This window comes from Hyposmocoma kahamanoa, unplaced genomic scaffold (genome assembly GCF_003589595.1).
Source record: "Hyposmocoma kahamanoa isolate Upper Pololo Valley unplaced genomic scaffold, ASM358959v1 100021, whole genome shotgun sequence".
NCBI lineage: Eukaryota > Metazoa > Arthropoda > Insecta > Lepidoptera > Cosmopterigidae > Hyposmocoma > Hyposmocoma kahamanoa.
The window spans coordinates 345,751-356,727 of NW_020653200.1; the positions used below are offsets into that span (position 1 = coordinate 345,751).

Genomic DNA, 10,977 nt, shown 5'->3' on the forward strand with positions numbered 1-10,977 from the left:
TAATTTATAATAACTATCACGTAGTTAGTAGCAGTAGAACTTCTTGTGAAAGAGTTCGTCCAGGGTAGTACTGCCCCACCGTACCTATTTTTGCCGCCTAGTAATAATGTCAGCGTTACTGCGTTCCAGTTTTGAAGGGTAAGGGTGCTGGTGAAATTACAGGCACATAGGAGTTGTCAACTTATATCTCAGGGTGACGAGCGCAGTAGCAGTGCCCCTCAGATCTTTGCGATTAAAAGCTCTGAGTGGTACTGCAACTATTATGAACAGGCGTGTCACTTACCACCAGGCCCACGACTTGTTCATCCCGTCATTGGTACTAAAGAAAACAGTCTAAGACTGGGAGTAGCGAATCCAGTGACCAAAAGAAATATCTAACTAGTGATTTTCGTCTTCCTAGAAACAGAGCGGGATGCCGTCCAGCTTCTATGATCTTCTCACGCACAACGCGAGCGCACCGCACGGGGTTTATTCACCCGTCACGCTCAGCCATGAATGGCCCAAGCTTGACAGACTACTCTTCATGGTCTGCTGCTCGGTCATCAGCTCCATTATGAACGGCTACTTCGTAGCTTCCTTTTTTGTTGAACACACGCTGAAACGCCTGGGTGAGTAGCAAGATTAACTTTCCTTCTAAATTAGCTAAACATGTCATATAACTGGTTTACTTTATGAACCTTTGTAAGTCTGACCGTCGGCTGGCCTAATCCGCTTAATTTTGTTCAATACTGAAAAAGAAAATGTAGCTTGTCGGCATGGAAATACATTGATGTAGTTACGGATCAATTGATATAAGTAGAACGTCTTAGATTTTTGTTGAGCACGTTCCTAGTAATTTAATTAAGTCTAAGAGAGAAATATTATTTTGATATTTAACTCATACTCGTACTAGCTAATTAATTAAAATGACTTTGTAGAACATTCTAAAATAAACCAGCTCCTGAGTCAATATTATATCTTGTTTCGAAGGAAGAGCAAACTGCTTTGATTCTTTTGCTATCTATTTATATTTGAAAAACATTTCTTTAGTAATTTTCACATGGAAAGAATTAATTTGTTAATGCAATGTTTAAAATGGATTGAACGTCACATTTCAAAGAGATATAGAATATATATTGAAAACTAAAATTTTTCGTTAATTTTGTGCAGGAAATGCATTCTTGGCGTGTGTTGGCGTGGCCGACATGTTAATCACCACTGGGGTCATGCCAATGTCCGCTGTAGTCCTGCTTTCCGGGGAATGGGACCTACTCCCTGTATGCCAATCGTTACATTTCCTCACCGAGGCATCCACCTATAGCTACAGTATATTCTTCGCGGTAAGTGTAGTTTAGGTTGTTGGTAACTGTTTGATAATAATTTATTAGAAATAAGTAAATATTTACTTAGGTGGTGCCGAATTCAACTCTTACCATTTATTGTGTTGCAGTGGCGCTATGAGCGAAATTTAAAGCTACGCGATTTTAAATTTTATGTTATAGTATTTAATTACGCATTAATGTGTTCTTCACAAATAGTCTTACGAAGGACAAAGGCCCAATATTTTCTTTTGTCTCTAGCTGGCGGCAGGCGAATGCTACTACCGGGTTTGCGGTACTTCATCGGAATACGACATGATCTTTTCGATGCGCATAGGATGTTTATCGATCATCGTGTTTTGCGTCAGCGTCGTGGTCGCAGGCGTTGGCGTCTTTATGGACCTCGACTACGACTACTGTGAACGCAAGCACTTCGGCAACTTCTACTTTAGAATAATCACATTCGTGATCCTCCACGTAATACCCATGCTCCTCACTATATTTGGTTTTGTCACATCCTTGACCACAATACGTAAGAAGTCGCGTGATCAGACGCAGTACAAACGATCACAGCAATTCGACAGGGATTATTCGGCCGCCAGCCTAAACCTAGTAGCATATTTGTTATATATTCTGGCCTGGATACCGTACCTCATCATTGTGCTTGAATTTCCATCCACTAGTGATAGCAAGTTTTACTATTCTGCTTGGATTGGAATCTCTCGATCGGCAATAACGAGCTTCTTATACTGCGCCGCTAATAGAAACTACAGACGAGCTTTCGCTCACTTGTTCAATTACTGCTGCTGCAAAAGTAGTCTGTCAAGCTCATTTGGAGGTCGTCATAGAAGAGACTACTACAGGCCGTCATGCGATGTCAGGGTCCACATCATGCACAAAGCCGTCAACTCCCACAGCCCACAACGACATCGTGCTGCTTCCACTTGTCGCGAGACTCAAGACTTGTAAACTGACTGAGCTGTTCTTTCGTTTCTTATTAAGTAGGTACATGTTTAAGTTTAATATATTTTTAATTTAATCTGAATGTTAATAAAAGTTTCAAAATATCTTATATCATTGTGATAGATATATTTGTTTGTTCAAGCTAAGAATTTTATCGAATCTAATTTCAGAGCCGTTTTACTCTTTTGTGACGTTCTTTTCATCATAGTATTTTAAATACTGGAGTATTACACTCGACCTATCTTGTAAGGATGATGTTGATTATTTTTATAATATTTATGTTACAATATTTTGACTACCTATATCGACACTGGAAAGGCAAAAGGCTAAAAGATCAATTTTTGCAAATTTTCTTATATTGTTAAAGTCAGCGATTCTTTTCGCGTTTTTGAGATAGATTTGATCTGAGAACTTTTTTGGTCTTTTAGACATTTTGCAAAAGGCATTTTATACAAAAATAGAGGGTCTAGTATCATGGCTTGTTTGTCTTTTTACCTGATCCTGAAAAAAGCTTCAGTGCACGTCCTTTTTCTTAACTCTAATTTACTTAAAACTGTGTGTTAGCTAGCAAGTTTTAAAGACGTACCATTTATACGAATAGTCAGGAAAATAAAGTGAACATTTTATTATGAATTCATTTTACCTCACTTATTATTTCAATAGCAAAATTATTGACGTTAGTGAACTTAAAATGAGATACCTACTTTATTGGGCTTTACTTGGCTGAGGCTTGGCATCGTTGAGTTACATTCGCGCCAAAACTTTTCGAACGTGTGCCTTTATTGAGTAAGTTAATTACCAACCATACTCGTAATAATCAGTGCGTTGCGATGCACGGACGTGCTCCACTACTTAGTAAGAATTATAATAATCCACGCCCCGTGCGGCATTAGCAACTGCGCGTAATTGAGTGTGGGTTCCCAGCAGTTCATAGCCAATAAACGGCTCGCGTTCATCCAACACGCCGTCGCCACTATGGACAAGGTCAAAAACTTAGTCGCCTTTCTTTACCACCTCTGCTGCGGCCGGACTGCTCGCTAGCCCATTCTGTGGACGATACCGCGAATTTCTTTGCCTTACTCTTTGCAGAGAATTCACAGCCGGTACTGCGGCAAACCTATCACCTAACATACCGTAGGCAGGCGCGTCAAAAACGAATTCAGGAACAGGTACGGGGGTATTGTCAGAAGACCTCAATATCAGGATATCAACACCGCTTGGTGACTATAACATGGTGTTCCAGGTTGAATGTGTGGGTATCAACTTGGCAGCAGAAGCAATCATAACGAAGAGTAAAGAATCAAATGGTAACGCCACAACAAATCGCGATGAAAGTAGTCGTCGACAGCGCAAGAGGGTAGACAGATATGTCTGCTCTTAAAGCTGTCATCTGCCGCCGTCCAGTCAACCCGTGACCATGGAGCGTGCAACCGTTCCGAAATATCGGGAAAATAAAAAGAAGTCATACCGTGGTAAGAAACCTGATACTAGTGATAATCATTTAGTAAAGAATCACTCCATTCGAATACTTTCCGACGCATGTCAATGCTTCAAGCACTGAATAGCTATGACATAAACTCAGAGCATAATTATGAATGTCGTCAAGCATTCATGGAGGAATGTACGCACAACTACGTAACTCTACAGTGGATGAAGGATACAGAGGTTCACGCGGCAATGACACAGTAGATGGTCTAACTAAAGGGTCGGAGACGGACGCTGTATGACCATAACCCATAGAGTGCCTCCGTTACCAATAGATCATAAATACAAAAGCTTCCTATAATAACCCATGGATAACCTTACCATTTGTAGACAGGCTGTGGAAACACGCTCAACGCCATGCTCAAAAGGCAAGAACTTCGCGCTCTAACTTCCGTCCTAACGGGTTATGGTCCATGTCAAAAAAACCATATTCAATTTGGGTATCACAGACAGTCATCTCTATACAGAGTGCGAATGGGGACTTCTTCACTGCTCTATTTACTAATTGCTCTACTTCACTGCTCCGGCGTGGCCAAATACAGGCCAAAGTACCTTGGAGTGCCAAGGTCGCTGCCCGAAGTCTTCAACAGACCCAAGAGGATGCTAGTATTCCTGGAGGAGCTTGGATGACACGAGTTGGACCCTGCACCAGACATAAGCAAAATAGGCGCCTTGACGTCGAATTGCGAATACTAACCCATCACACCAGACCATAAGAATCTCAACCAGGCTGCACTATGGCGCTAGTTGGCATACGCCAAAAATCGGACTCAAAACTCTGCTGAGTTAAGACGTGAATAAAGCTGACGGGCCAGTTGGAATTCCAGTAATAGTACTGCGTAACTGTGCACCTGAGTTGTCTCTTGTTCTCACACGCTTGTATCGCCGCTCACTTGAAACTGATGTAGTTCCGAGAACGTGGAAGCTTGCACACGCGCATCCTGTGCCAAAAAAAGAAAGCAGATCTGATCCTGTCAACTATAGACGTATCTCAGTAACTTACATATTCTGCAAGACTATGGAACGTGTACTTAACAACCGTCTTCTATCATATCTTGAAGACAACGACCTCCTGACTGATCTCCAGTACGGATTCCGACGAGTGCGTTCTATACGAGTGAGCCCTTTCACTTCTTCTCACATATGAAGCGAGGCTATATAAAAGCAGGCGCAGCCCTTTCAGTGTCTTTGGACATTTCTAAAGCCTTTGACGGGTCTTGTATACAAGCCTTTTAAACAAGCTTCCCTCCAATGAGCTTCCCACTGACATTTGCAATTGGATCACGGATTTCTTGCGCGAGCGTTCGATTCGAATCGTTTTAGAAGGCTGGCTAATCTTTCGAACACCAGGTGATAGAGTTCCGGAGGTTTTCAGGGTTTCGTACTGCCCGCAACTCTCTTTCTGCTGCATATCAACGGTATATTAATACCAGGTACCTTCGGGTACGCTGATGACAGTACTGTTGTAGATAGATACTTGACAAATGCAAGGGCCAATGGAGAAGAAACGCAATCTTGTCGTGAGACCACGATTACTTGTTTGAATTTAACACTTAAGGCAGTCCCCGATTGGGTCGATGTCAATCGTATCAAATTTAATGCTACCAAAACACAGGCGTGTCTGTTTGTTCTCCACAAAACGGAATTCGTTTGACCTGACTCCGACTTTTCGTAATATATCCAAAACGATAGCCGACCGTCTCCAATTACTTGGAATGGAAATTACGTCAAATTTGTACTTTGTGATACATTGAATCCATGGCCGAAATTATTTTTATGTACCAAGTAGCTGAACGTACAAGTCGTGCACCTGTTGGTAAGTGACACGCCTATCCATAACAGTTACAGTGCCATTTAGAGCTTTAAATCGCAAAGATCCTATGGGTACTGCCACTGCGCCCATCACCCTGAGACATAAGTTGATAAGTCCCATGTGCCTGTAATTTCACCAGCACCTTTATCCTTCTAAATCGGAACGCAGTAATGCTCACATTACGGCTTGGTGGTAGAAATAGGTAAGGTCTACAGAAGCTGTACAGCTACTACCAGAAAACTACTACTAGCTACTAGAAAAGCGAGAAATGCAACCAGAAAACTTGGTATCCTTTTCAAAGCGAGGCGTTACTTCACATCGGGACTTCATCCGGTTCTCAAAAGGGTAGTGCCTCGGGTGAGCTGCCCTCCCTATTTTCCAGACATGTACCGGAGCTGCAGGCACGCGCACTTCCCGTTGCGCATTGCGCAACTAACGGTTGCCACCGCTAAGCCTTTGACCCTAAAGTTCACTACCAAATCTCCTCTTTGGTGGCGGAGCTGAAGGCATGCTCAAGTTCCGACGCCGAAACGTCTTTCCAGTTTCAAGAAATGTACGTGACTGAAGAGACCGGCGGATACTAGTTCATTCTCTACTAGCTTTCCGGGCTAGTGCCGAGACCGGAGATGCCGGTCGCAGTGTCCTGCGATAATGTCCGGACATAGATTTCAACTTTAAGGGCATCTCCTTGCCTAAGACCCTCGTCTAGACCGCTACTAAGACGCGAGAGCTGCACACAAGACATGCGCCCCGGCCCCACACTACGCACCGGAGCAGACGCGAATACGAATATCCGTCTCTGCAGCTACCATAAGCCCCGGCGAGTCTATACCCAGAATCCGGGTCGGCTAGAGACGCTCGTGAAGGCGTATGATTGGAGAAGAGCTTGGCCCGGTCGTTTGCCATACCCTGGTCTTATCGGGGAGCCCGTAGTCTCTCCGGGACTACCTCACTCGAGTCAGAAGATAGGGACATATCTACTGACGTTTCTGCGTTGGAATTACACGATTTAATTCCGCCTTCCCCTTTCCATCGCCGGGGGACTAGACGTAGGCTTGGGTTCCACTCTAATGTTGTGGATATTCCAATGATTTGCACGAAACGTTACGAGTGATTTATAAGTTTTAATATATTTTTCGATGTCATTTTACTTTGTGTTGACTCTTTGTTCTATTGTACTTTCTTTTTTCTAAATAAATACTTTTTATCAGTATTTTATTTTGATATATCACTTGTTTTTTACTATTGAATTAACTAATAACCTTTTCACCTCAGTTGTTTTCTTTGTCATCTAGCGTGGAAAAGGTTTTTGAAATTCGAACTTGACGATGGTTTTCTTTCGATGAAGAAAAAAAAGATAATGACACATTCAACTACGCGAGTTGTTGTACATTACTTATTTGTGTAACATAAATCCGTTGGTATATTTTCTTCGTAATATTGTTGACATTAAAGTGACAATGATAACTAATTGTGAAACTGAAATCATTTCAATAATCATTTAATCACACGAAATTATAAGCAAGCAAGAATAAAAATTTATGAGGTTTATGAGAACGCAACCGAAGGTAAACGTTTTCTTTTGATTATTTGAACTGATGTTTTTCAATGCATATGTCTTTCTTTCATTTACAATTTTCCTGCTATAGTGAGGTGAAAAGTTGTGTGTTTCGCTCGGCAGCAAAGTTGTTTTGCGTCTCGTGCCTTGAAACCCTCTCGCTACGCTCAGGAATGCATTTTTAAACCTCTTGCGTCCCTCGTGGTTCAATCTTAGCTTCATCTTGCGTACCTATATGTCTGTGTTAGCTTCCTTCGTTTGCTCAAGTTTCTTTGCAGTCTTGCATAACAACTATTTGTATAGTGGATAGTCGAATAGAAAGTAAAGGTCGGATATGGGAGTCCATGCATTTATTTTAGTATCATAAGTTATGCTAAACAATCATTGGTACAGGATTTGTTGTCTTTTGTTTCACTTTGAGTCTGACTTATCCCACTAGTAAGGTATTTTGTAGGGTCTAACTAAAAACACCAATTGTAGGTTAGTTACTTATACCTAACGTATTTATGTAAAAACAAGATAGTTGGCTTTTCCGGGATGATGACAAAATCCAATTGTCTAATGTACCGTACATTTCGAGTATGAACAAATTTTACCAACATATTTCTCATAAACATTTTGTTGTCATCGATAAAAACTGAAACTTTCTAGCAGTCAACTTTTCCATACAACAAACAAAATGAGAGTTGTGATTTTTTTTCTTAAAAAAATACTTTAAATCGCTCTCCTGTAATATTTCCCAAATGCACGTTAGCTCTTTTACCGTTCCAGAGTCGATAGTACATTTACGTATTTTCTCGCTATTGTCTTACTTATGTATACTTATGGATTTGATATGTATTTGTATTTAATTATATATATATTTTATAGCTAACTATTCCTATGTTAAAATTACTTACGTGTTATACCATTATGAAAGACTAAAGTGTGCTTTTTATATAAATATATATATTAATCGACTGAGATTTTTGGAGTAGTGTCACCGACGCTAGAAAATGTGACTATAGGTCGCACTTACCTGCGACCTTATTAGCGACTGAACATTCCTGACCAAAAGGTTATAATTATATAAGGAGGCCACTATGAAGATTTGATCCAACCCACAAAAGGCCATTTTTAGAGTTGAAAAAGAGAGAGAGAGAGGAAAGACAGTCACCAAGACACGGATAAAAAAAGACTTATTTTTATGTAGTAAAAATTTATAAATTTATGGTAATGTTGGATTGGATCATTTCTAAGTAACTGTCCTCCATAAGTTTAGTCTTTCAAAGTTTTTTGTCGAGTTATGAATTCTTTTTTTATAACTTATGTACACATTGACTTATAATTTCGTCATCTTTAATTTCTTTTGACAATTATATTATACACGAGCCTACGGTGGGATCGGGCTCGGCCTGCGGCGCGTGGTTGCTTTCAGATTACGGGGTGTGCTTATGCTCTTCGGTAGCACAGTGATTAGTACTATGGGCGCTTGATGAGGTGGTTCCATATTCTTATTTGAGCCAATTTATGAAAAAAATATTTTTAAGTTGGTCCTGGTCAGGGTATTCTGGGTATTGCCTTCAGAATTATCGTTACTCTGGTACTCATAGTACAGTAAATTCCTTAGTTTGGGACCAGAAATTTGAAGTGATTGCCTGGCATTTTTTCCCTAAATACTTCTCTTTTTGGCATAGCTTCCAATAAAAAAAGAATCTAACAGAGAGACAGTCGAAATACAACAACGCTATAAGTTGTATAAAGATATTATTTCCACTACATCGGGAAGTATGCCCTATATTTTGAACAATTGTGAAATCTAGTCCCCGTATACTACCTACATAAGGTGGCGGGCCAAACCCGAAGCGTACGGGTTTGGCCCTCCGCTATACCTGGGCCTACGGCCTCGGCACTTATGACTTTTAAAAAATTAACATAGCTCTTTAATGGCGGCCATATTGATAAATGGCAAAAAGTAAATTTTGACTGCAAATTATTATTAAACACCCATAGAGGTCCCCACATGCCGATTTTCAGCTGAAGTAGAGCAAATTTCCATGTGCCGTCAAAAAGGTTGTATGGCAGACATAATAAATACAAAAAAAACATAACAAAATAAAATAAATTTTGACCGTAAATTATAATTAAATACCCATAAACCACACCACATGCCGATTTTCAATCGAATTAGAGCAAAAATTTTAATCTGCTGCCAAAAAACACTTCTATGGCAGCCGTATTGAAAAATGGCGAAAAACCAATTTTGATCACAAATTATTATCAAGTACTCCTAGAGACCCCCATATGCCAATTTTCAAGCGAACGAACGCTTCTATGACGTCCATATGAAAATGGCGAAAAACAAATTTTGAGCACAAATTATTATCCGGCATTTCTAGTGGCCTTCACATGCCAATTTTCAGTCGAATCAGAGCAAATCTCTTTCGGCAGCTATTTTTAATGAAAAAAGCACTTATATGGCAGCCATATTAAAAAATAGCGAAAATAAATTTTTGACCACAAATTATGATTAACGACTCCTAAAGACCCTCACATGCCAATTTTCAGCCGGACCGAAGCAAGTTTTTCTTCGGCCTCCATTTTGAAATCGCCATCTTAATTTTTTTTAACCCAGGCAGCTGGTAAACTTTACCCTCTATGACATCCCTTCAAGCACCTCCTACCTATCTCTAATAGTTTCCGTGATAGAAGGCTTTGAAATTTGTATGGCGACCATCTTGTTTATTTGACTTTCGGACATTTTTTACTTCCCGCGGAAATTGACCAGGGTGCATCTCATAAAAATGCACAAAAATCACCGCCGTGTTTTATAGTTTTTGCAGGCCGTTGATCACTCGTTTACATTTTCCACATTCAGGTCTTTTCATATTATTTGATTCTTTGCCTTGGAGCCTATCCGCGTACAATGGTATAAAAATCTTTTTTCTACCATATCGGGAATATGCGTTCTATTTATCTGAGTTTAAACTTGTAGCTTTATATATATAATAGGCGCGATTCACATTGGCTTCGTGGGTATTCTGCTATGCGGCTCAATCTTTGTAAGATCTTACATTTTATGCCAAACGCAGTTGTGGAACTTAAAATTACTTACACCTTACAGTCACCCCGCGTCACATAACTTCTTACAATACTTTGAACGTTTAACTACATAGTAGTCTCGTTTCTGTATGGGGCGCGGCGCAACAGGTTGCTGTCCCCTCTCTCTAAGGGACATTTCTTGCCCCTATTTTGGCTGTGGCCAGTGTTTCTGGACACACCAAATACGTTATGACCGTACTCTTGTGCACAGAGCCAATATGAAAGATGTAAAGTGTATATATAGTTCTTGGTTCAGTAAGAGATTGGGACCGCCAAACTTATAAATTTTTGCTTTTCAATATTATATGCTTACTATATTTGATAGATTAATCAAACAACACTACGTACCTGAATGACGTTGGTTTAAATTCTCTTCAATGCGTGAGCTTTATATTACGGGAAACAGACTATTTTCCCGATTACCAATCTCACGAAAACTATCTGCAATTGGCGGTCCTGATTATGGCTGCTCCAGATATTAGCTTTCGAAACATTCTGTTCACATACAATACGTATACTCCTGTGATTGTTGAAAACTAAGGGAGTAAATTTAAATTGATTAGTTTTAAACTAATCACGCGCGCTACTTCAGGTTCATAGCTATTAATTATATTTATACACTTATAATAAATTAAGAACGTTATTGACGTTTGTAATTAGATTTAATGAAAAACACTTATAAATAATATTATAAAATAAGCCATTAACATTTGTGGAACTATGTTGAATAATAATTGAGCATCCCATAATTCCGCTTGCGTGTTTAAAATCAAGTTATC

The 10,977-nt window shown here is 39.9% G+C and overlaps 1 protein-coding gene across 1 annotated transcript; it reads left to right on the top strand.

The window, feature by feature from the left end:
• Positions 1 to 412: 412 nt before the first annotated feature.
• Positions 413 to 2,356, top strand: LOC113240146 (melatonin-related receptor-like). Its single transcript, XM_026477379.1, has 3 exons — positions 413 to 608; positions 1,150 to 1,319; positions 1,560 to 2,356. Exons 1-3 carry the CDS (start codon positions 413 to 415, stop codon positions 2,265 to 2,267), a joined length of 1,074 nt encoding a protein of 357 aa, XP_026333164.1. The 3' UTR covers positions 2,268 to 2,356.
• The last annotated feature ends 8,621 nt before the right edge of the window (positions 2,357 to 10,977 follow it).

What these genes read in the sequence shown, in the direction of transcription:
- LOC113240146 (XM_026477379.1), top strand. Translation starts at nt 413, where the DNA reads ATGCCGTCCAGCTTCTATGATCTTCTCACGCACAACGCGAGCGCACCG. An exon ending in ACACACGCTGAAACGCCTGG is followed by an intron (nt 609 to 1,149) that starts GTGAGTAGCAAG and finishes AATTTTGTGCAG; the next exon opens with GAAATGCATTCTTGGCGTGT. An exon ending in GCTACAGTATATTCTTCGCG is followed by an intron (nt 1,320 to 1,559) that starts GTAAGTGTAGTT and finishes TTTTGTCTCTAG; the next exon opens with CTGGCGGCAGGCGAATGCTA.